This window comes from Anomaloglossus baeobatrachus, chromosome 1 (assembly GCF_048569485.1).
Source record: "Anomaloglossus baeobatrachus isolate aAnoBae1 chromosome 1, aAnoBae1.hap1, whole genome shotgun sequence".
Lineage (NCBI taxonomy): Eukaryota > Metazoa > Chordata > Amphibia > Anura > Aromobatidae > Anomaloglossus > Anomaloglossus baeobatrachus.
In genome coordinates, this window is record NC_134353.1 from 901324968 (window position 1) to 901351585 (window position 26618).

Genomic DNA, 26618 nt, shown 5'->3' on the forward strand with positions numbered 1-26618 from the left:
GTATTCATACCCCGTGAACTTTTCCACATTATTTCCCATTGCACCCAGAAACTTATATGTATTATTGGAATTTTATGTGGAATACGAACAATAAGTAGCAGGTATTTGTGACGTGTAAAGGCAATATTACCGTATACATTTTTTTTCTAAAAATTTGAATCTGAGAATTTTAACATTCCTTTGTATTTATCCTCTTTTATAGTCTGATACCTGTAAATATTGTGACTGACCAATTTCCCCCAGAAGTCACCTAATTAGTAAATTGAATCCCTGTGTGTGTAATTTATCCTCAGTATAACTACAGATGTTCTGTGAAGGCCTCAGAGGTGTGAGAACAATTAGAGATCAAACAGCTTCATGAAAACCAAAAAACACACCAGACAGGTCAGGGATAAAGTTGTGGAGAAGAGTAAAGCAGGGTTAGGTTATAAACAATAGCCCAAGCTCTGAACATCTCTTGGAAGGAGTACGGCACTACTGCAAACCTACGAGGCATGGCCGTCCACCTAAACTGACATCCCAAGAAGGAGAGCACTAATGAGAGGAGCAGCCAAGAGGGAAAATGTGGATAAGTTCATGGGGTGTGAATACTTTTTCAAGGCTTTGCCCTTCTGCCTGTCATTGAGCTGTTGTTATACTGATTAGTTTTTGGGAGGTTCATTCATCCTCTGTCCTGTCTTACATCTCACCGGTTTGCTCTCCGTAGGCGCCTGCGGTAGGAATGACCTGGTCGCTGAACGTCTAGAATCATGGGCGCCAACAGCAGCACGATAAATGAGCTGTCGGAGAACGACTATTTGAAGAAGCTGTCGGGAACCGAGGCCATTTCTGAGAATGAGCCCTTCTGGAACCAGCTGCTGTCATTCACCTTCTGTACCCCAACTAACAGGTACGTTCTCCACGTGTGATGATCCGGGCAGCACAATCCACCGTCATGGGTCATCACCGTTGTTCCTCACATTATTTGCACTTATTCTCTGTTTGCCTCCATATTGCAGCGCTGTTCTGTGCTTGAGTTTATTACCATTTTATCAAGTATTATATTAAGAAGTTATCACTTATCCATCGGATCGGAGGAAGACTGACTCCTGCGATGCACCAAAGTGGAGGACTTTTCTCCCCCAAAAGAATGGAGCGGAGCCGCATATGTGCTCTCATTTTTCTATAGAGGCCATGCTTGGCTACCTCCGGCAGTCACATGGAGAATGTATGGACTGTCCATACTCGTGGTTAAGTGGTCTGACGGTCAGAGGGACCCCCACTAATCAAGGAGGGAGTCACCTATACTACTTACAAGTAATAAATACCCTGTTAACAGTCGTTTTGTGTATCCAGCTCCTCTGCAGGCTTATGCTTGTTGACACTGCTCCCATACTATGAGGTGCTGCTGATAAGTCTCTGGCTTTGTGATCTTTTTTTTGTTTCTATGGTAGTGAATGTTACACCACATGAAAGCCTTGTGTCTAATATGTTTTCAGAATTGTGTTTGTTGCTTATGGCAACAGTGTTCTACGCACGCGGAAAAACAAAACGAGGGAGTCTAATGCGATATTCACAGCAACTGAGAGCAGAGGAGGGATAAAAGTCTTGTTTCTGCAATGAAAGTCCACGAACTATATTCATGGCGCTGTCGCACACATTGGTGGATCAATGCCCGATATATTCCACAGTTAATACTTGGTTGCCAAATTTAAAATGGGCCACTTCAGCACCAAAAGATGAGGAACGTCCTGGACGACCGAGAGTTGTTCCGGAGATCGTCGATGCTGTGCACAACCTCATACTGGAGAATCCACGAATTTCAGCTAAAGCAATAGCAGACATCATGGGGATTTCCCATGAATGTGTTTGTGTCATTATCCATGAACATTTGGACATGAGGACACGATCTGCAAAGTGGGTCCCTAAATGTTGACAACAGATCATAGAAGCATGCGAGTGAAAACTTCCCGCTCCATTTGTCAGCGTTTCCGGACTGATAAGAACTTCCTTGATTGACTGGTCACTATGGATGAGACCTGGATTTATTTGTATGACCCTGAAAACAAGGAGCAGTCAAAAGAGTGGAGGCACAGTGGTTCTCCTCGTCCAAAAAAGTTCAGGGTGCAAAAATCAGCCACTAAGGTGATGGTGTCTGTGTTCTTGGATAAGGAGGGTGTGCTGCTAGTGGACTACCTTCAAAAGGGTTCCACCAGCAATGCAAGGTATTTTATTGAACTTTTGGACCAATTGAAGGCAGCTCTGAAGGCCAAAAGGCGCGGCAAGCTGTCCAAAGGAATCTTGTTCCTGCAAGACAACGCCTCCGATCACACTGCACAAGTGACCACGGCAAAACTGGCAGAGCTGGGCTTCCAACTGGTTGACCACCCACCTTATTCACCAGATCTAGCTCCCTCCGACTATCATCTGTTCCCAAACCTGTAGAAATATACCTCAAGGGTACCAAATTTCACACCATTTCTGATGACATGGCTGCTACGGATGCCTGGTGTGAGGCACAACCGAAATCCTTCTTGTTGCTAGGCTTAGAGAACTTGGAATACTGATGTAAGACGTGCGTTGTCATCAGTGGAGAGTATGTGGAATAAATGTAAAGTTTCATCATCCAATCTCGTTTATTTCTGGGTAAAGCCAAAGACTTATCAGCAGCCCCTAGTATCTTCTATCAGTCCTCACAAGGACTCCTGTGATATGATGCACGACACCGGTGACATGTGAAAAGCCGTGCCGCATGGATCACCAGATCACACAGGTGGCACTTTTCAAGTTTTGCCTCCCGCCACTCTTTCCGATGTCTCCTGATGTCATGCATTGTGTTTTCATGAATGCTATAGTGCAGGGACAGCACCACAGCTGGGCTTGTGCCATGGACAATGGATGGGGCTCCCAGTATAACCCAACAATGCCACCCCAGCCTATCATCAGGTTGCTGTGGCAGTCAGATGCCAAGTAATGATGCCCTAGCCTGCCATGTTTTTGAGCTTGGTAAGTCTTGTAATCAGTTACTGGCCCAATATATTGCAAACATTCCTAAGAAAATGACAAAAATAAGTACTTAAAGAGAATCTGTCACCAGGTTTTTGCCCCCTAATTTGAGAGTAGCATAATATAGGGGCAGAGATCCTGATTGCAGCGATGTCACTAGTGTAGTTTTGATAAAATCACAGTTTAATCAGCAGGAGATTATCATTAGGACTACTTGGCGTGCTGCAGGTAGTCCAGCATATTCATGAGCTCTGTATAACTGCTAGATCTGCAGCAGAGAAAACAGTGATTTTAGCAAAATGACAGCAAACAGCTCAGTAAGTGACACATCGCTGGAATCAGGATCGTTGTTTTTACATTATGCTGCTCTCAGATGGAGGACCAAAACCTGGTGACAGATTCCCTTGAAAGGAAATCAGTAACTTATATGTACGCCAAGTACTGCCACAAGAAACCAGGCCAGTAATCTGACCGCCCCCGTGTATGGCCGACGCTCGCGGATCCTGCAGGTCGCCCATTACATTTTTCTTGTAGGAAACCTCTCTCTTTGATTCTATGTTTTTGTTTCTCCCAGGCTCGTTAGTATCGGGATAATTGCTCCTTAGGGATCGCAGCGATATGTATGTTTTTTTTTTTTTTCACTGAGGTCTCCATGGAAGCCATCGTATGGATGCGGCACACTTCATAGTGCTGCAGATATAACAAAGGAGCCCTGAGCGTGGATTAGTTTATAGCGAGGTCTCTTTACTGTATATTTTAATTTTGCGCTTGTTAATGCAGATCCAAGACCTATGTGAAAACCGCGTCACTATTTTCTTTTGCGTTCCTCCGTCCTCCTGTCACTCGCATTATAAGGCCCTGTTCACATGATGCTTTTTTCCACTGATGCTTTAAAAAAAAATAAATTGTGAAATCACTGCATTTTTTTCCGCTAAAAAAAAAATAAAATAAAGCGTAAACAGCATGTGAATATGGCCTTACAGAACATCTCTAGTCCCTTCTGATCGTTGTCACTGACATTCACGGGTCCGGCCACTGTGCTCTGGCCATCACTGCGCTGTGCGTACATCACCTGTGCCAGGCGTGCAGGTGACAGTTCAACAAGGGGTTAAAGAGGTCATTTGCCTTGGTCGGTTAAAGCCCCCCCCCCCAATCCGGCTCCTCCCAGGATGCCAGAATCAAGGGGTAAGGCCAGGCTCAACTGCAAATAAGGTGTGCTCTGGCCATCACTGTGCTGTGCGTACATCACCTGTGCCAGGCGTGCAGGTGACAGTTCAACAAGGGGTTAAAGAGGTCATTTGCCTTGGTCAGTAAAAGCCTCCCCCCCCCCCCCAATACGGCTCCTCCCAGGATGCCAGAATCAAGGGGTAAGGCCAGGCTCAACTGCAAATAAGGGGGTGCTAAAAAAGGGAAACAAGAGACTACAATTTAGATAAATCCCAAGCACTCAATGGAACGTGAGACTGCAGTAATGCAATAAATGTGTTTTTCCAGCACCCATGACTGCACCACAAGAATGTAAGGGTGCCGTCATGGGTTCAGAAAAAACATATTACCGGTAAGTAATTACGTATTTTTCCAGCTCCCATGACGGCACCCTTACATTCTCGTGGTGCCGTCGTGGGTTCAGAAAAAACACATTACCGGTAAGTAATTACGTATTTTTCCAGCTCCCATGACGGCACCCTTACATTCTCGTGGTACCGTCATGGCTTCAGAAAAAACACATTACCGGTAAGTAATTACGTATTTTATTCATAGAATATCTGCAAAAAACACCTCAACCAGAAATTAAGCAAAGCCAACGTTTCGGCCAGACTTGGCATTTGCCAAGGTTTTCCTTAGATGGAGAAAAATAAAGAATAGTTACACACCCAATTTGTGGTATACTGTACAATAATTTACATGTATACAGGCAGAATATGCACGTATGTATCGTAGAATTGGGGGGAAAAGACTAACTGGATGTCAAAAAGCCAGTTCCTATTGATATCAGTATGCCAAGTGAACATTGATATATATATATATATATATATATATATATATATATATATATATATATATATATATATATATATATATATATATATATATATATATATATATATATATATATATATATATATATATATATATATATATATATATATATATATATATATATATAATATAGTATGACGGAGGTTGTAGATATTGGCTCTACTCTGTGAACCCTGTAGACACCGATGTGGTTACTGGTCACCCTCTCCAGTCCTATAATGATGGGTCTATAACATGACTTTAGGCCTGACCTCTAGGGAAGATTCCTGTAGCGACTGTTTTCACTGTACATAGGCAGGGTTCATAGTCGGGTGGTCAGGGCCGGCAGCAGGGGGCTTGTACCATAGTTTTCAGGCAGATGGCCAGGGCAGGCGGCAGACATGAAACTACTTGGTCATGACTAATGGAAAGAGTCTATAAAACATTGGTGCTGACACTGAGCGCAGGAGCAATCATCATCATGGTGCCGTATATCAAAGGCTTACTGTTATCTACACATTAAAGGGACAGCCATAAAGTCCTGGCCCAGACAACATCATCTGATCTGGCATTAATGGAAAATAGACGCACAATAAAATTGTAAATGGCAGCTGTCCGAGTTATTCAGTTTAATTCCAAACTCAGCAATTTATTTTTGCTTTTTCAGATTTTCAGGGCAGCAGGGTGGCTGCGGGGTTGGCAGGGTGGCTGCGGGGTTGGCAGGGTGGCTGTGGGGTTGGCAGGGTGGCTGTGGGGTTGGCAGGGTGGCTGCGGGGTTGGCAGGGTGGCTGTGTGGTTGGCAGGGTGGCTGTGGGGTTGGCAGGGTGGCTGTGTGGTTGGCAGGGTGGCTGTGTGGTTGGCAGGGTGGCTGTGTGGTTGGCAGGGTGGCTGTGGGGTTGGCAGGGTGGCTGTGGGGTTGGCAGGGTGGCTGTGGGGTTGGCAGGGTGGCTGTGGGGTTGGCAGGGTGGCTGTGGGGTTGGCAGGGTGGCTGTGTGGTTGGCAGGGTGGCTGTGTGGTTGGCAGGGTGGCTGTGTGGTTGGCAGGGTGGCTGTGTGGTTGGCAGGGTGGCTGTGTGGTTGGCAGGGTGGCTGTGTGGTTGGCAGGGTGGCTGTGTGGTTGGCAGGGTGGCTGTGTGGTTGGCAGGGTGGCTGTGGGGTTGGCAGGGTGGCTGTGGGGTTGGCAGGGTGGCTGTGGGGTTGGCAGGGTGGCTGTGGGGTTGGCAGGGTGGCCGTGGGGTTGGCAGGGTGGCCGTGGGGTTGGCAGGGTGGCCGTGGGGTTGGCACGATGCCTCGGTGGTTAGCACTGTAGTCTTACATTGCTGGGGTCTTGGGTTCAAAACTCACTTAGGACAACATCTGCAAAAATCGTATCTGTTCTCCAGGTGTTTCCTCCAGGTTCTTCAGTTTCCTTCCACACTCCAGACCTACAGATTGGGAATTTATATTGTGAGCCCCAATGGGGACAGTGATCATCACGTCTGTAAAGCGCTGTGGAATTAATAGCACTATATAAGTGAGTAAAATAAGTATTATTGGTCTCATCCTCTCCTTTCCTGCATTACACACTGTGCACACTAGGTGGCGCCTGAACACCACAAATCGATTGATGTAATTTGTTGCCTATAGCGAAGAATCCCGCTAATGCTCCATCTGCCTGTGTGTGACCAGTGACGCTACTGGGAAGGGATGGGAACTTTCACAATATTGTTTTGGAAGAATTCTTTGCTTTATGACGGAGGCCTAAAAACTGGAACATACAGTATAACCCAAGGTAGTTCCCCGGAGTTACTGCCCCCACAATATATCACAGGACGTCCTGAAACTGCCCTGCAAATGTCACAATCTACACTAAAAAGCAGCAAATCCACCAGTCCAGGTGCTGGCAGATCTACCAAGATGGTAAACATGGGATCAGTCATTACACAGGAGGAGGTGAGCTGTGACATCTATGGTGAATGGTAGATCATGTGTTATCTACTATATATAGAGGTGTTATTAGTCATTGTACAGGAGGAGGTGAGCTGTGACATCACCTATTGTGCATGGTGGATTTTGTGTTGTACAGTCAGGGCACCCTTGAAATTCTTCCAGTAAATGTAGTATTCCTCCCAGAAAATTATTGCCATTACACATGTTCTGTTATACACAAGAAAATTAAAAGGCAAATTGTACATAGTTTCACACAAAGTCCAAAAATGGGCTGGACAAAATTGTTCGCACCTTCAACGTCTCTCATATCTGAAGGCGTCTTCTCTTCTCCCAACAGCAATTTTAAGATCTCTCCACAGGTGTCTATGAGATTTAGATCCGGACTCATTGCTGCCACTTCAGATCTCTCCAGCGCTTTGTTTCCTTCCATTTTTGGAGTCTTCTTGAAGTCCGTTTAGAATAATTGTTCTGCTGGAAGACCCTTGACGTAGGAGGGAAGCCCAGCTTTCTGACACTATGCGCTACATTGCAACCCAAAGTCCTTTGGTAATCTTCAGACTTCATGATGCCATGCACACAGTCAAAGCACCCAGTGCCAGAGGCAGAAAAACAACCACAAAACATCTATGACCTCCACCTTACCTGACTGTAGGTGCTGTGCTCTTTTTTTTTTTTTTTTTTTTTTTTTTTAGGCCTCATTCGGTTATTGGTATACAGTAGAATGATGTGCTTTAGGGTACTTTCACACTTGCATTCAGCGGAGTCCGTCACTATGGAGAATAGCGCAGTCAGTTAACGCACTGCGCTATTCTCCATAGACTTCTATGGACAACGCACTGTAACGCAAGTGTCAGCGTTGCATCCGCTGGTCGACGCAGCGGCGTTATTTTGACGCTGCGTCGGGCGGAAGAAACGCAGCATGTAACTTTTTTTGAGCAGCGCAACCCGTAGGATTTCACAAACTTTATTTTGTCTCTCGGTGGCCGAACGTTCAGCTGAGCACTTGCCCGCCGGCATGTGAGAGCGCTCAGCTGAGCGATCGGCCGCTGGCTATTGAGAGTGCTCAGCTGATCGTTCACAGTAGTCTGCTGCCGGTAAAACTGTAAAGAAGAAAAAAAAATAAAAAAAGCTTTCCATTGTTTTGTACGATCCGTTGTATCCGTTGTGCCACTATATGCAACGCATCCGTTGCATCCGTCACACAACGCAATGCTACGGAAGCCGTCCAACGCAAGTGTGAAAGTAGCCTAACCAAAAAGTTCTATCTCGAGACATTTTCCCAGAAGGATTTTGGTTACTCATGTACATTTTGGTTCAGTCTAGCTTTTTTTATGTTTGTGTGTCAGTAGTGAGGTTCTCCTGGGTCTCCTCCATTTCATTTCATTCACATGTGAACGGATAGTTCTCGCTGACAATCATGCCCCTGAGCCTGCAGGACTGCTTGAATATCTTTGGCACTTCATTGAGGCGACTTATCCGTCATCTGGACTATTGTGCGTTACAACGTTTCATCAATTTTTCTCTGCTGTCTAATCCAGGGAGATTAGCTACAGTGCCATGGATTGTAAACTTCTTGTTTATGTTGCGCACCGTGAACAAAGAAGCCTCAAGATCTCTGGAGATGGACTAGTAACCTTGACATTGTTATTTTTCAACAATTTTGGTTCTCAAGACCACACAGACACAATGCAAAGATTATTTTTTTTCTTTTGCGTTGTTCCAATACACACAAAATTAACGTGTATAACAAAACATGCAATTTCAATAATTTTCTGAGATAAATTTAAGGGTGTCAACGCTTTTGGACATAAAAGCTAGAGATGTTATCAGTTATTTTACAGGAGGAGGAGGTGAGCTGTGATATCACCTATTGTGAATAGCGGATCCTGTGTTAACACCTCTATACACAGTATATATCCGTCATTGTACAGGAGGAGGTGAGCTGTGACATTGCATTGTGAATGGTGGATTTTGTGTTATATACTATATATAGAGGTGTTATCCGTCATTGTACAGGAGGAGGAGGTGAGCTGTGATATCACCTATTATGAATGGTGGATCCTATGGTTTGAACTATATATATATATATATATATATATATATATATATATATATATATATATATATATATATATATATATATATATATATATATATATAATATATATACATATATATTTATGAGGTGTTATCAGTCATTGTGCAGGAGGAGGAGGTGAGCTGTGATATCACCTATTATGAATAGTGGATCCTATGGTTTTGTTGAGGATAAAGAATTGAGTATCCAAAAATACTTAATTCAGCCATTTCATAGACTCAGTTATATAGTTCAGTAGATGTGAACTAACACACATATTTGTGAATGCTTTTGTTTCTTACTAACATGTATATATGTATATTGCATATTCAGTGTATTTTCCTTAGACACAGTATATACCAGCACATGTAATTGTAAAGATGGCTGCTATTTCCTGTTCTACACCCAAGACAGATGGACAAAGGAAATTCCTGGAGTCTGGACTGACCAATCCAAGGAGGATGTGCAGATTTCTCTACGTCATGAAGCCCTGCCCTGCGATATTTGATTGGACTAAAACTTTAGTTTACACCCCCTTACTGCTCGGTTTAGAGTTTTTTCAAATAATAAAGCACTTGGTTAAGAGCCAGTCATGGAGATAGATGTAACTGACTTGCTGTCTAGTTATTTAGTCTCTAAGTGCACTCATGACATTTTAATTAGAAACAGCAGCCGTATCTCGAGAGATCCTTTGAGTCTCATCATCATCATCGTCATTCTGACCGTGACAGTTTGAACTATATATATATATATATATATATATATATATATATATATATATATATATATATATATATATATATATATATATATATACTAGAAGGTGGCCCGATTCTACGCATCGGGTATTCTAGAATTTACGTATTGTGTAGTTCATGTATGATTTTTGTTATATATATATATATATATATATATATATAGAGAGAGAGATGTTTGTTGTCTGTAGTTACCAAGTGTTTGTGTAGGCGCTGTACATGTTCTGGGTGTTGTCTGGGTGTGACGGGGGGTGAGAGCGGTGTTGTATGTGTGTTGCGTGTGTTGCGTTGTTTGTGGAGCGCTGTGTGTCTGTAGCGTTGTGTGTGTGTTGCGCAGTTTGTGTGTGTGTGGTGTGTTTTGGGGGGAGGTATGTTTTGTGCAATGTGTGTGTTGTGCGGTATGTGCGTATATTTGTGTGTGCCGCGGTGTTTGTGTGTTGGGTGTTGTGTGTGTGCAGCGTTGTCTGTGTGTGTGGGTGTCTGTGTAGGGCAGTTGTTTGTGGTTCCCAGTGTGTGTGTGTGGTGTGTTGTGCAGTGCGTGCGCGCGTGTGTGTGTGTGTGTGTGCATCAGCCTCTCTTCTCTCAGCCTACCTCTCCCAGCCTCCCTCCTCCCAGCCTCCCTCAGCATCAGCCTCCCTCTCCCAGCCTCCCCAGCATCAGCCTCCACCAGCATGTGCCTCTCTCCTTCCAGCCTCCCTCCTTCCAGCCTCCTCCAGCATCAGCCTCCCTCTCCCAGCCTTCCCCAGGATCAGCCTCTCTCCTCCCAGCCTCCGTCCTCCCAGCCTTCCCCAGCATCAGCTTTCCCCTCCCAGCCTCCCTCAGCATCAGCCTTCCCCAGCATCAGCCTCTCTCCTCCCAGCCTCAGCCTCTCTCCTTCCAGCCTCCCCCAGCATCAGCCTCTCTCCTTCCAGCTTCCCTCAGCATCAGCCTCCCCTTCCCAGCCTTCCCCAGGATCAGCCTCTCTCCTCCCAGCCTCCTTCCTCCCAGCCTCCTTCCTCCCAGCCTCCCTCAGCATCAGCCTTCTGCTCCCAGTCTCCCCCAGCATCAGCCTCCACCAGCATCAGCCTCTCTCCTTCCAGCCTCCCCCAGCATCAGCCTCCCCTTCCCAGCCTTCCCCAGGATCAGCCTCTCTCCTCCCAGCCTCCTTCCTCCCAGCCTCCCTCTCCCAGCCTCCCTCAGCATCAGCCTTCCGCTCCCAGTCTCCCCCAGCATCAGCCTCCCCCAGCATCAGCCTCCCCCAGCATCAGCCTCCACCAGCATCAGCCTCCACCAGCATCAGCCTCTCTCCTTCCAGCCTCCCCCAGCATCAGCCTCTCTCCTTCCAGCCTCCCCCAGCATCAGCCTCCCGTTCCCAGCCTTCTCCAGGATCAGCCTCTCTCCTCCCAGCCTCCTTCCTCCCAGCCTCCTTCCTCCCAGCCTCCCTCAGCATCAGCCTTCCCCTCCCAGTCTCCCCCAGCATCAGTCTCCCCCAGCATCAGTCTCCCCCAGCATCAGTCTCCCCCAGCATCAGTCTCCCCCAGCATCAGTCTCCCCCAGCATCAGTCTCCCCCAGCATCAGTCTCCCCCAGCATCAGCCTCCCCCAGCATCAGCCTCCCCCAGCATCAGCCTCCCCCAGCATCAGCCTCCCCAAGCATCAGCCTCCACCAGCATCAGCCTCCCTCGTCCCAGCCTCCCCCTCCCAGCCTCCCCCAGCATCAGCCTCTCTCCTCCCAGCCTTCCCCATGATCAGCCTCTCTGCTCCCAGCCTTCTCCAGCACGCCGTGCTCCTCTGCCGACACTCACACACCCGATCGCATCCACTCACACACACCCGATCGCATCCACTCACACACACCCGATCGCATCCACTCACACACACCCGATCGCATCCACTCACACACACCCGATCGCATCCACTCACACACACCCGATCGCATCCACTCACACACACCCGATCACATCCACTCACACACACCCGATCGCATACACTCACACACACTGACGATATCGCACATACGCGCTTATACTCACAACATCCGGGGATATCACATGCTTCTGGCCATGTGATCCTCCGGCAGGTCCTGGAAGATCACAACAGCACAGTATCGCCGCCGAGAAGCAAGCGATATCCCAGGATGTTGTGAGTATGTGGATGCGATGTGATGTGTGTGTGTGAGTGAGTGTGATCTGATTTGTGTGTGTGTATGTGTGTGTGCTGTTATGTGTGTGCTGTTATGTGTGTGCTGTTATGTGTGTGCTGTTATGTGTGTGCTGTTATGTGTCTGTATTTTCCGCCGCTGCAGGACCTTGATGTGTGGATGCGATGTGATGTGTGTGTGAGGTGTGTGTGAGAGTGAGTGTGAGCCGGTGTACACTGGTAACTATGATACACATCGGGTAACTAAGGGACCTTAGTTACCCGATGTGTATAATGGTTAACAGCTTTCACGGCCTCCGTGAAGATCCCAGCATCGCAAGGTTATGTGTGGCGCTGCTGGGATCCTGACGGAGCCGGTGTAGAAGCAAGAGATATCCCAGGATGTTGTGATGTGTGAGGTGTGTGTGAGAGTGAGTGTGAGAGTGAGTGTGATCTGATGTGTGTGTGTGTACTCACCTGGGAATCGGGGCTCCGTGTCAGTTGGGCCACAGCGAGCGTGCATTGCGTGAGGGGGGCGGGGCCTGCAGAGAGCCGGGGCGAGAGGCCAATCCGTGTGGGGGGGTGGGGCCATGGCGAGCCCAGCGGCCAATCAGCTTTGTGTCACCGTAAGGACACAATTTCGGAGCATGACAGACAGATAGACAGACAGACAGACAGAATAAGGCAATTATATATATAGATGTCATTGTACAGGAGGAGGTGAGCTGTGACATCACCTGTTTTGAATGGTGGATTCTGTTATGTACTGTATATAGAGCTGTTATCAGTCATTGTACAGCAGAAGGAGGAGGTGAGCTGTGATATCACCTATTATGAATGGTGGATCCTGTGTTATCAACTGTATATAGAGGTGTTATCAGTCATTGTAATCCTGTCTGTGATGATAATGAGAATGCTGAAGTTATTTCTACAGCATAGGAAGGGAATCTAGAGTAAGGCCAATTGGCAGATGTGAAAATTGCAATGTTTATAATATGGAGATGATGAAAAAACATATATTTAACATGTTGATTGAAACAGTTGGGCTTTTCTTGATGATAGTTTCCCTTAAGCCCCAAACACGTGTATGAATACCAGAGAGCACTTGGGACCCCCCGCCCTTGATCTGCCCCCGTCTGGGTCCAGCATTGATAATCCCTGACTCCTTGTGGTCTGATAATTGGGCAGATGAGGCGTATATGCTGTTAAGTGTCGGCCACCATTGGTGCTATTGTCAGTCCCCCTGGTCGGCAGAACTGGTGGCCAGGTAGGGTGGGAGACGTGCGGTGTCAGACGCACTGACATTCTGATCTCTTGGCTGAATGTTGAGTCTCCGGAGTTTGCGTGGTCTGGATGATGCTGGGGTTATTGTCCTGACACGACACAGGGGCAGGGATCAGGGTGTCGGGGGGGAACGGAGCAGCACATTCTTGGATCCGGGCCGACAATTGATGATCTGACAGGCCTGCAGTGTTTGCTCCGGCCTCGGTGTGAGGAGGCTTCTCTGGAGCCGCGCTGTGGTTAAATGCAGGGATTCACATAATCACATTTAATATTCGTTTCCCATCTTTACATCCATTCACTCCTTCCTTCCTTCCTTCATTAATGAAGCGGCTTTTCCTGCCGGCTTTGTGGTCAAGGCTAAACCAATATGTGGAGCTGGTCAGGTGCCACCTCATGAATCCTCCTGCCGACGCCGGGGGACGCTGTCCGTACGAGCCGCTCACAGCGCCGGCTGCACAACAGGCTAATTGTTGGGGTGGGCTCGGCTCCAGCCTTGTTCAGGCGACCATATATCTGGCGTTTCCTGGCTCCACGATCTCCGCTTAATTGGGTCATTTGTACCAATCCTCAGGGGGGATCGACCCCAATCTGCGGCTCGGGGATCGCCTCCGGAAACGTCAGCGGTGCGGCCCGGTATTTCCTAAATACAAGAAGCCGTTGTGTTTTTTTTCTTTTTTCTTTATGATTTTCAGTTTTTTTATGTTATGGTCGTGTCCTAATCTGGGAAATCTCCGGAAACACTTTGGGTTTAGCCTTGGATGTTTTTTCTGCAAACAGATCGGAGGGCCTCACGCTCCTGGGCTCGGCTGCCCTTGACCATAAATCTGGCATCCAGTGGTCAGGAGTTCTCGCTGGTCTGGCACGGAGCGGGCACTATGCTGGATTTGCAGGAATTTACCCTCCTTATATTGACACTCTGGCTATGGGTCATTTGTTCTGGTGCATTGTCCTCGGGTCCGTTCATTGTTGTAGCACGACTGTTAATCGGAGCATCAAACGCCATCGGCCGGCATGTGCCCATTCACAATCGTTTCCTCCGTGGGCCTCACCAAATGCCCATACATTAACACATTGGGGTAGGGGTGACCTAAAAGGTTCTTTTCAACCTTAAAGGGAATCCGTCAACGCTAAGAATTTTTTGCTTTTCCTATGAGAATCTGGAGCCTCTTTTCTTAGCACTGTGGGTTGTGCTGTTCCTCTGTTATTCCTCCTGAAATGGTAACTGGATGTTATTCTTGTCCTGCTTTCCCTTATACAGTTAGTGCTAAGAGATCCAGACTGCGTGGGGAGGGTCACACCCTGCCGTCGTTGGGCGGTAGGGGGTCACAGCCTTGCCGACGTTGGGCGGGGGCGTCACACCCTGCCGTCGTTGGGCGGGGGCGTCACACCCTGCCGTCGTTGGGCGGGGGGGGTCACACCCTGACGTCATTGGGCGGGGGCGTCACACCCTGCCGTCGTTGGGCGGGGGGGTCACACCCTGATGACTCTGGGTGGGGGGAGGGGGTCACACCTGCTGATGTTGGGAATGGATAGCCCCATTCATTGGTTTGTACATTTCCAGGAGGAATAACAGAGGCTTATTCAGATGCCTAGTTAAGAAGGGCAGAGGTTTTTTTTTCAGTTAATGGCCTTGGTTTCCGCTGAGCCCCCGTTACCCTCGCTCGCGCTCTGACATACCGCAGTTTTCTCGATCCGTGCTCTTATAATTCATCTTTTACTTCCGAGGCCTCTCACATTTTCTATTTTCATACCCCACAATCCATCCTGCCCAGCGCTGTCCTGATATAATGCAGCCTTGGTTCGCGGTGGTTCCTCCGCCGTGATGGGTCCCCGGGCACCACCAGCCGCTGACGTCCGCCCGCTCCCCGCGCATCCTGTGCCTGATTTATGCCGCGTTTCCGATGATAATTCACAGTAGACTTCCCAGTTCCAACGTGTGACAACGCGAAGCTTTTGCTCTTTGTTTTGCTGCTCGACATTTGCTTTCAATTAGAGGAGAACATTCGGCCAGGACCGAAGACCACCTTAGAGATAAAAATTGAGATTTCCAAGAAACATACCAGAGCGCGAGTTTAGACGATCGGAAATGAAGAGACTGAACTGTAAGAAACATACAGTCCGCTCCAAGAAGGGGGATTATGATCTCCGAGAGCTCAGATTGCACGATAAGCCGGTGGAAGATGTCTCCGCCTAGACCTCGTGTCTACCACACATCATTTTTGATATATGCCTTCCTTCCCCCGCTCCCCGGCACAGGACACTCCTCGCCTTCACGGTGGCTCCGGCCGTCTTCGTTAAAGATGCTCCTTTGTTTTATATGCCGGTTGGCAGCCGGACGACTGACCTCCATTTATTTTTCCTCTTCCCTCCAAAGAGATGTTCCTCAGCTGCTTCGTTCCGGCAGGCAGGACTTGGCCTCCAGCTCATTGATTTTGGTTGACCTTGGCGGCTCTAATCTCCTAAGCTCACTAGGCTCAACCACTTTTTTTTCCTATAGACCTGATGGTCCATGGATGACGTCCGGCCGCACAGCTTCTCGCGGTTATCCTTTAGCTGGATGGAGGCTCCACCACATCCAGATTGTGTGGTCGGAAATGCCCTAGTTTTCCCTTCTTCCCTGATGGGGTTTTATTTTTCCAGGTTCCTTATTCTTTCTTGTAAGGACATACACACTATGTTTTTGCTTCCATATTGCAAGGTTGCCACACTGGGAATGAATGGAGTCGCAGTACACATTACTGACTGCCGGTGGTAGAAAAAGCTGAGCGCAGTGCTCAGCAGGCCCATAGTGAATGAATGGAGTCACGGTGAACATGCCCAAATGCCGCTGCCAGAAAAAGCCGAGTGCCGTGATCAGCAGCCCCATAGGGAATGAATGGAGTCGCAGTGCACATGCCCGACTACTGCGCTCAGCAGCCCCAGAGGGAATGAATGGAGTCGCAATGCGCATGCCCGACTGCTGCGCTCAGCAGCCCCATAGGGAAGTAATGGAGTCGCAGTGCACATGCCCGACTGCTGCGCTCAGCAGCCCCATAGGGAAGCAATGGAGTCGCAGTGCACATGCCCGACTACTGCGCTCAGCAGCCCCATAGGGAAGCAATGGAGTCGCGTTGCACATGCCCGACTGCTGCGCTCAGCAGCCCCATAGGGAATTAATGGAGTCGCAGTGCACATGCCCGACTGCTGCGCTCAGCAGCCCTATAGGGAATGAATGGAGTCGCAGTGCTCATGCCCAACTGCCGCTGCCAGAAAAAAATTGAACGCAGTGCTCAGTGTCCCCATAGGGAATGAATGGAGTCGCAGTGCACATGCCCAGCTGCCGCATAAAACGAGTACCATTACTGACTGCTGCTGATGGAATAAGCCGAGTGCAGAGCTAGCAACCTAATAGGGAATGCATGGAGCAGTGGTGCACATGCTTGACTGCCGCTGCCAGAAAAAAGCCTATTGCCATGCTCAGCAGCCCCATAGAGAATGAATGGAGTCATGTTTGCACTTGCCCGACTGCTGCTGCTGGAAAAAGCTGAGTGCAGTGCTCAGCACCCCATAGGGAATTAAAAGAGCAACAGTCGAGCATGTGCAGTGCTGCTCCATTCCAATGGAGATAATGCTGCTGATCGCTGCAGGTCCGGTCGGACACCAACCGATCATTACTTATCACTTATCCTTTGGGTAGACGATAACTTGTGTTACATGAGAACCTTATAATGAATATTACAGTAATGAAGGTCGGCCTTCCCCTGAATGTGGTAATAATTCAGCAGAGAGTATCTCAGAAAGACAGATTATAGTGACACACTGTCGGAGCGAACTTACTGACCGATTCTCAGATAACTCATTTCATAGCCAGCAGAGGCTGTAGGACACAAATGTCACTCCATTGCAAAAAAAAAAATATTTTTAGCCCAAAACGCATGCATTTCTAGAGTAACTGTTGTCTTATTTTCATAAATCAATAGTACAAGTGAAGATAGGAAACTGTGTAACATGTCTTATCAAAGAAATCTGCTCCTTTCTCCTCCTGGACTGATATTTCCCTCTCAATTCATGTGTAAGGCTAGTTTCACACTACGTTTATTTAACATCCGTTCAAAACGTTATTTTAGCGGAAATACGGATCCTGCTTTTACAGCAAAAACGTATGCAAACGCATCTGTTATTTTGCAGGATCCTGTCACTGGATGTTTAGGGGCGGGCATTGGAGTCATGTGATCGGGAGTGAGGGGAACTAGACTGGGAGCCGGCTTCTGACAGCTGCAGACACTGGTAACCAAGGTAAACATCGGGCTTGGATACCCGATATTTATCTTGGTTACGAGTGTCTGCAGCTGCTAGGAGCCGGGCTGCCTGCACACGTAACCAATGTAAACATCGGGTAACTAAGAGAAGTGGTTACGCGATATTTACCTTGGTTACGAGTGTCCGCAGCTCTCAGGTGGGGGAGAGAGGAAGGGGAGGAAGGGGGAAAGACAGAGAGAGAGAGAGAGAGAGAGAGAGAGAGAGAGAGAGAGAGAGAGAGAGAGAGAGAGAGGGGGTGAGGGAGGGAAGAGGAGAGAGACAGATCACGCGAGACTGGTTCTGGGCATGCTCAGTACAAAAGCAGGATCCTGTCTATCAGCACGCCAGCGTTTACCTGCGTTTGCGTGCTGTTTAGTCAGGATCCGGTGACATGCCGTATTTGGACGCAGCTCAAAAACGCTACAAGTAGCGTTTTTGAAACATGTTAAAAAACTGCAAGTCACCGGATCCGCACTATAACGCACGCAAACGCAGGTGAACGCATGTGAACGCGAGTCCATTGCAAATGCATTGAAATGAAAACGCATTTGCACTGGATCCGCTTTTCCGCTAAAAAAACGTTATGGACGGATGTTAAATAAACGTAGTGTGAAACCAGCCTAAAACCTGTATTCAATGAGGACAGATGTAATCATTACTGAGATAGGAGATGGCTGTTGGTGCTCATAAGATTCTATGGAGAATTCTCACGGTAGACACTCCCTCTCCATAGAAGCTTATCAGCACCATCTGCAGTCTCAGTAATGGCAAATCTGTACTGACTGAAGACACATTTTAGCCATTAATTGAGAATTTTGAGAGTGAAAGTTCAGTCCAGGAGGAGAAAGCAGCGGATTTATCTGGTCAGATATATTAGAGTTTCCTATTTATGTGTACATAATTTATTAAGTAAAAATTACCTTTTTACCTGTAAAAATATAAATAAATAAATAAATAAATGAAAAGAAATGAAAAATTATTTTAAGAGACTGAGAGTGAGTAATGAAGGTTCCTCTTAAGCTGGGTTCACACTAAGCGACAGCGACAACGACGTCGCTGTTACGTCACCATTTTCTGTGACGTAACAGCGACCTTGTAAGTCGCTGTTATGATCGCTGCTTAGCTGTCAAACACAGCGACGCAGCAGCGATCATAACGTCGCTGTACTACATGTTCAGAGAGCAGGGAGCCGCGCTTAGCGCTGGCTCCTTGCTCTCCTAGGTACAGTACACATCGGGTTAATTAACCTGATGTGTACTGCAGCTACATGTCACAGTGCAGAGAGCAGGGAGCCGCGCACACTGCTTAGCGCTGGCTCCTTGCTCTCCTTGCTACAGTACACATAGAGTTAATTACCCGATGCATACTGCAGCCACATGTCACAGTGCAGGAGCCGGCACTGGCAGCAAGAGCGGAGGCTGGTAATGAAGGTAAATATCGGGTAGCCAGTGAAAGGTCTTCCCTTGGTTACCCGATGTTTACGCTGGTTACAGCTTACCGCAGCTGCCAGACGCCGGCTCCTGCTCCCTGCTCGCTTCATTTCGTCGCTCTCTCGCTGTCACACACAGCGATGTGTGTGTCACAGCGGGAGAGTGACGACCAAAAAATGAAGCTGGACATTCAGCAACGACCGGCGACCTCACAGCAGGGGCCAGGTCGTTGCTGGATGTCACACACAGCGACAGCAACGGGACGTCGCTGCAACGTCACAGAAAATAGTGACGTAGCAGCGACGTCGTTGTCGTTGTCGCTGTGTGTGACACCAGCTTTAGGCAGCAAGCAGAAATCTTCAAACACCCACTGTTAGGCTATAATCATTTTTATTTATATAGCGCCAACATATTCCGCAGCGCTTTACAATTCAGAGGGGACATGTACAGTTAATGAGACATTACAGAATAACACAATTCATCAGATACCAAGAGGAGTGAGGGCCCTGCTCACATGAGGAAATAGGGGGACACAAAAGGTGAATGGGGGGACAAAAGCTTGTCATATATGGTCCAGCCATCAATATAATAGGGGATTCAGAACCCACCAGCCAGAATTTATACAGGTACCGAGTGTAAAAAAAAGTACATGGAGAGGAAGGAATGGGAGTCAGAAGATACAGGGGACAGGAAATGGAAGTAAATTTTATGAAGGGGACTGGATTAGATCAGGGCAGTGAGGTGATAGCCTAGTCTAAAGAAATGCATTTTTAGGGCCCGCTTAAAGGTGTGGATGTTGGGAATTAATTGGATTGTTCTTGGTAGTGTGTTCCAGAGCATAGGCGCAGCTTGTGAGAAATTATTGAGGATGTCCGGTCTTAGCTCATTAGCAGAGTGGAGGGCACGTGTAGGGTGATAGACAGAGATGAGGGAGGAGATGTCGAATGGTGAAGAATTGTGGAGAGGACGGGTAGGTGATAGGCAGAGATGAGGAAGGAGATAGAGGACGGTGAAGAATTGTGGAGGGCATGGGTGGGTTGATAGAAATGAGGAAGGAGATAGAGGACGGTGAATAATTCTGGGGAGGACAGGTAGGTGATAGACAGAGATGAGGGTGGAGATGTAGGACGGTGAAGAATTGTGGAGAGGACGGGTAGATGATGGAGATGAGGGTGGAGATCTAGGGCGGTGCAGAATTGTGGAGAGGATGGGTAGGTGATAGACAGATGAGGGAGGAGATCTAGGGCGGTGCAGAATTGTGGAGAGGATGGGTAGGTGATAGGCAGAGATGAGGGAGGAGATCTAGGGCGGTGCAGAATTGTGGAGAGGACGGGTAGGTGATAGGCAGAGATGAGGGTGGAGATCTAGGGCGGTGCAGAATTGTGGAGAGGACGGGTAGGTGATAGGCAGAGATGAGGGAGGAGATCTAGGGCGGTGCAGAATTGTGGAGAGGATGGGTAGGTGATAGGCAGAGATGAGGGAGGAGATCTAGGGCGGTGCAGAATTGTGGAGAGGATGGGTAGGTGATAGGCAGAGATGAGGGAGGAGATCTAGGGCGGTGCAGAATTGTGGAGAGGATGGGTAGGTGATAGGCAGAGATGAGGGAGGAGATCTAGGGCGGTGCAGAATTGTGGAGAGGATGGGTAGGTGAAAGGCAGAGATGAGGGAGGAGATCTAGGGCGGTGCAGAATTGTGGAGAGGACGGGTAGGTGATAGGCAGAGATGAGAGAGGAGATCTAGGGCGGTGCAGAATTGTGGAGAGGATTGGTAGGTGAAAGGCAGAGATGAGGGAGGAGATCTAGGGCGGTGCAGAATTGTGGAGAGGATGGGTAGGTGATAGGCAGAGATGAGGGAGGAGATCTAGGGCGGTGCAGAATTGTGGAGAGGATGGGTAGGTGATAGGCAGAGATGAGGGAGGAGATCTAGGGCGGTGCAGAATTGTGGAGAGGATGGGTAGGTGAAAGGCAGAGATGAGGGAGGAGATCTAGGGCGGTGCAGAATTGTGGAGAGGACGGGTAGGTGATAGGCAGAGATGAGGGAGGAGATCTAGGGCGGTGCAGAATTGTGGAGAGGACGGGTAGGTGATAGGCAGAGATGAGGGAGGAGATCTAGGGCGGTGCAGAATTGTGGAGAGGATTGGTAGGTGAAAGGCAGAGATGAGGGAGGAGATCTAGGGCGGTGCAGAATTGTGGAGAGGATGGGTAGGTGATAGGCAGAGATGAGGGAGGAGATCTAGGGCGGTGCAGAATTGTGGAGAGGATGGGTAGGTGATAGGCAGAGATGAGGGAGGAGATCTAGGGCGGTGCAGAATTGTGGAGAGGATGGGTAGGTGATAGGCAGAGATGAGGGAGGAGATCTAGGGCGGTGCAGAATTGTGGAGAGGATGGGTAGGTGAAAGGCAGAGATGAGGGAGGAGATCTAGGGCGGTGCAGAATTGTGGAGAGGATGGGTAGGTGATAGGCAGAGATGAGGGAGGAGATCTAGGGCGGTGCAGAATTGTGGAGAGGATTGGTAGGTGAAAGGCAGAGATGAGGGAGGAGATCTAGGGCGGTGCAGAATTGTGGAGAGGATGGGTAGGTGATAGGCAGAGATGAGGGAGGAGATCTAGGGCGGTGCAGAATTGTGGAGCGGATGGGTAGGTGATAGGCAGAGATGAGGGAGGAGATCTAGGGCGGTGCAGAATTGTGGAGCGGTTTGTGAGTGAGAGTGATAAGTTTATATCGTACTCTGTAGTGGATAGGCAACCAGTGCAATGACTGGTACAGAGCAGAGGCATCAGTGAAGCGGTTGTAGAGGAAAATGATTCTGGCTGCGGCATTCAGAATGGATTGGAGAGGGGAGAGTTTAGTAACAGGGAGACCAATTGGTAAAGAATTACAATAATCCAGTCGAGAATGAATGAGAGCGACAGTAAGAGTTTTTTTTTTTTTGCAGAGTCAATGGTAAAAAAAAAAAAAGTCGAATTCTAGAGCTGTTTTTGAGGTGGAATTGACATGAACGAGCGAGTGACTGAATGTGGGGAGTGAAGGAGAGATCTGAGTCAAATATAACCCCAAGACAGCGGCGTGCTGCTGGGGCGTAATGGTAGAGCCACACACACAAATGGTAATATTGGGTTTGGGAAGGTTAGGAGAGGGAGGAAACAGGAGAAGATCAGTTATTGACATGTTCAGATTTAGATAGAGGAGGACATGATGTTGGAGACAGCGGACAGACAATCGGTAGTATTTTGTAATAATGCAGGGGTGATGTCAGGAGACAATATATATACAGTTGGGTGTCATCAGCATAGAGATGGCGCTAGAAACCAAATCTTTTTTTTTTTTTTACTGCCAAAAGAGCAATTTTGCTTCCGAAAAAAGAAAAAAAAAAAAGCAACATGTGAACATAGCCTTAAGGTCCAGTCACACTAAGCAACCTACCAGCGATCCCAACAACGATAGGGATCGCTGGTAAGTTGCTAGGAGGTTGCTGGTGAGCTGTCACACTGCGACGCTCCAGCGATCCCACCAGCAACCTGACCTGGCAGGGATCGCTGGAGCGTGGCTACACGAGTTGCTGGTGAGCTCACCAGCAACCAGTGACCAGCCCCCAGTCTCCTAGTTACAGCACACATCAGGTTAATTAACCCGATGTGTGGTGCAGCTAAATGTGCACAGAGCAGGGAGCAGCGCACACTGAGCGCTGGCTCCTTGCTCTCCTAGTTACAGCACACATCGGGTTAATTGCCTGATGTGTGCTGCAGCTAAATGTGCACAGAGCAGGAGCCGGCAGTACAGGCAGTGAGAGCGGCGGAGGCTGGTATCAAAGGTAAATATCGGGTAACCAAGGACAGGGCTTCTTGGTTACCCGATGTTTACATTAGTTACCAGCCTCCGCAGAAGCCGGCTCCCTGCTCACTGCACATTAGTTGTTGCTGTCTCGCTGTCACACACAGCGATCTGTGCTTCACAGCAGGACAGCAACAACTAAAAAATGGCCCAGGACATTCAGCAACAACCAACGACCTCACAGCAGGGGCCAGGTTGTTGCTGGATGTCACACACAGCAACATCGCTAGCAACGTCACAAAAGTTGTTCGTTACCAGCGATGTTGCTAGCGATGTTGCTTAGTGTGACGGGGCCTTTACTGGGACGGATGAGTTTGAACCGTGCAGCCGTCCTCCTGGCAGCGACTGTACAGGGGATTACAGCAAGCGACCCTTGTTAATTAGAGAAGGATCTGGTGATTGGGGTTGAGCTGCCTGGACACAACCCATAGCCGAGGGGTAAAAACAAAATTCTGGAAACTCCTTTTATTTCTTTTTCATTACTATGTATATAGATTTGAGCAGAAACCTTTGCAAGCCTTTAGACCAGAAGCCACGTCAGCCATGACCGGACCAGATTATTGATCATTTGTTCCGGTGCAGCGTTATCGTTGCGGCACGACTCGGGCATAAGGTTGCATTGGAATCGAAAAATGTGCATGGGGTTGTTAGCAGGTGGGAGGTTTCCTGGAGAGCTCCAGTCTGATGGGCACAGAGGACAGATGTGGACCCCCCTATCCAGGGTTGTGTAGATCTTTATGCAGGACCCCGGGGTCCAGGGATACGCGCAGCGTTATGTGCAGCATCGTCATCTCTATCTTTTGTTATATTCCGTGATCTAACATCTTCTCTTCTGTCTTTTCAGTACGGACTCCAAACTTTTGGAAGAAGCGACCATTTCCATTTGCAAGTCGTTAAGTAAGTTTATGTGCACGATGGATGTGATGTACAGATAAATGGAAAGTGTCATAAAGGATCGGACCGGCCACTTAAAGGGAACCTGTCACCACTTTTTTGGCCTATAAGCTGCGGCCACCACCACTGGGCTCCTATATACAGTATTCTAACATGCTGTATACAAGAGCCCAGGTCGCTCAGTTGACCAGATGGGCGTCTCTCTGTTGTCTGGTTCCTGGCGCCGCCTCTTTCGGCCATCTTCGTCCTCCTTCTCTAGCTGCGGTGCATGACGCGTCTGACGTCATCTACACTTGCCGGTATTCAGGTCCTGAGCAGGGCAGATCAAAGTGTTGTAGTGCGCCTGCGCAGGATCGGCGAGTGTGGATTACGTAGACGTATCATGCACACAGGAGTCAGAAGGAGGACGAAGATGGCTGAAAGAGGAGGCACCGGCACCAGAGAACGGAGACGCCCATCTGGCCAACCGCGCGACCGTTAAGGTAAGTATTATAAAGTGTTTTTTATGTTATACCCCCGGCCCGGGCTCTTATATACAGCATGTTAGAATTCTGTATATAAGAGCCCAGTGGTGGTAGCCGCAGCTTATAAGCCAAAAAAGTGATGACCACTTCCCTTTAAGCACCAGGCAGTCCCAGAAAGCTGTAGGCGGACATGTTTCTATATGCTGCCAATCGGTGACGGTCCGGATCAGGAGATGCCCACAGGTCGCCCAAAAGCGTGCCCACTTCAGCAGCCAGGCAGGCGCTCAGTTGTGCACGGCCCATAGACTTTCTCAGTCAGTCTGTTGGTTGTTTGGGGGTCTCGGGTCCTGGCCCACAACTAATCTGCATCACGTTTTATACAGTATCACAAAAACATTGAAAATAATAGGTTCTTTTTGCCTCTTTTTTCCAATATTGTGGCATCCATCAGTGGTGGACATTCCTCCTGCTGGGTATATCTGCTGTACCCTGAAATCACAATGTAAATGGAGACTTAATTATGGTTTATTAGGCAGAAATTGAGTGACTTTGATGAAAGAAAAACAAAAAAAATATGGGGCGTTCCTCTATTGTTCCTCCTGGAAATGTATAACTGTGTGCACAGCAGCACGTGAACATTTCCGCCATCAAGATGTGTCTCAGCGCTGCTCACACTCATTGCAGATATCTGCAGAGCGAGCAAAAACTACTCGATAACGCCATTATTTATCCATTCATAGGAGGGAAGACAAAGGAACGCCTTAAAGAAAGCTTTAGGGTCGTCAGACGGGGTGACGGACCCTTCTCAGGTGATACTAATGACATGATCAAAAAAGGAGACTTGTCTCAGTGAGGAGCGTAGATCTATGTAACCCTAAGGCTCTGTGCGCACTAGAAAAGTGATTTTTCTCAAGAAAATTTCTTGAGAAACTTCTGGGAGTTGAAGATTTCCGCACCTGCAGAAGAATCCGCGGGGAAAACGCATGCGGATTTGCCGCAGGTTGGTCCCTGCGGTTTTGCAATAAATAATTTAGATAATCGATAGACAGATAATGGATGGAGTGAAAGATGGATAGCTGAATAGATAGATAGATGAGAAAGACCTATATAATGTCCCACCTCCCTGCATTTTCTAAGCTGGCACCCTTTAGTGACTTTCATGTGGCACTTAAGGGTGCTTAGCCTTGTATTTAGCCATAAAATAAATAAATAATAAAAAAAAAACACGTTAGGTCCCCCCATCTTTTGTAGCCAGCTAGGGTAAAGCAGATGGCTGCAGCCTGCAAACCACAGCTGGCAGCTTCACCTTGGCTGGTAATCCAAAATAGAGGGCACCCCACGCTGTTATTTTACATTAAATAAATAATTTAAAACAAAAAGCGTGGGGTCCCCCCCCAAATTGGATCACCAGCCAAGGTATAGCGGACAGCTGTGGTCTGGTATTCTCCGACTAGGGAGGTCCACTGTTATTGGACACTCCCCAGCCTAAAAATAGCAGGCCGCAGCCGCCCCAGAAGTGGCGCATCCATTAGACGTGCCAATCCTGGCGCTTCGCCACAACTCATCCCGTTGCCCTGGTGCGTTGGCAAGCGAGGTAATATATGGGGTTGATGCCAGATTTGTAATGTCACCTGGCATCAAGCCTTGGGGTTGGTGAAGTCAGGCGTCTATCAGATACCCGACATCACCAACCCAGTCAGTAAGAAATAAAAAAATAGACAACAAAAAAAGTTTTATTTGAAAAAACACTCCCCAAAACATTCCCTCTTTCACCAATTTATTGAAAAGAACAATCAATTCCACGTCCGACGTAATCCAATAAGGGGGGGGGGGGGGGCACGGCGATCCATTCCATAGTCGCTGTCACAGTCAATGAAGAACAGAATGCTCACCATCGGCTGGGGGAGCAATGCAGTGACCTGAGCTAACATCAATAGCCCAGGTCACTGCAGGGGATGACGAGTGCTGCCATCAGGAGCATAGATGAAATCATTACCTGCTGTGATCATCTCCTGTACTGCTGACGTCAGCGCTGTCACTGACTTCTATGCCCGCCGCGTTGTCAGAAGTATCGCGAGAGCCCGTGACGTCACCGCTAGTGACAGTCTCGGGCCGCCCGCGAGACGGGCATAGACAGCAGTGACAGCGGTGACGTCAGGAGGCAGGAGATCGTCACAGCAGGTAATGATCTCACCTCCTGACAGCAGCGATCGTCATCCCCGCGGCTGCACGCACTGCTGTGTGTCAGTGTCTGCCTGAGCTGCCGATACTGCGGGTAGACACTGACACTGCAGGGTGACAAGCTGAAACCAAGGGAAAAAAAAATGGTGAAAACATACCCTGCTGTAACTAAATAAAAGCATAGTGCATATAAACATAGGGTACTTAGTAAACACTGTTTTTTGATCAAAAAAAGCATAAAGCTATCCCACCAACGCCAAGGTGTACCCAGTTGGGATAGTACCTACACTCTCTAATATTAAAACCTTACCATGGGTCTAAAATAGGCCTCAATGTGGCTAAGGGCTGAGAGTGACCATGTGTATCATCTCATACT

At 48.1% G+C, this 26618-nt stretch overlaps 1 protein-coding gene across 3 annotated transcripts in view; it reads left to right on the forward strand.

Moving 5' to 3' along the window:
- Window positions 1-26618, forward strand: part of DYM (dymeclin) — a 363276-nt gene that overhangs the window by 17650 nt on the left and 319008 nt on the right. For all 3 annotated transcript variants that reach the window (XM_075327226.1, XM_075327240.1, XM_075327233.1), the window contains exons 2-3: window positions 707-889; window positions 23548-23600. In XM_075327226.1, coding sequence (XP_075183341.1) covers window positions 750-889; window positions 23548-23600 — 193 coding nt within the window. In that variant the 5' untranslated portion in view covers window positions 707-749. The remainder of the gene's footprint in view (window positions 1-706; window positions 890-23547; window positions 23601-26618) is intronic.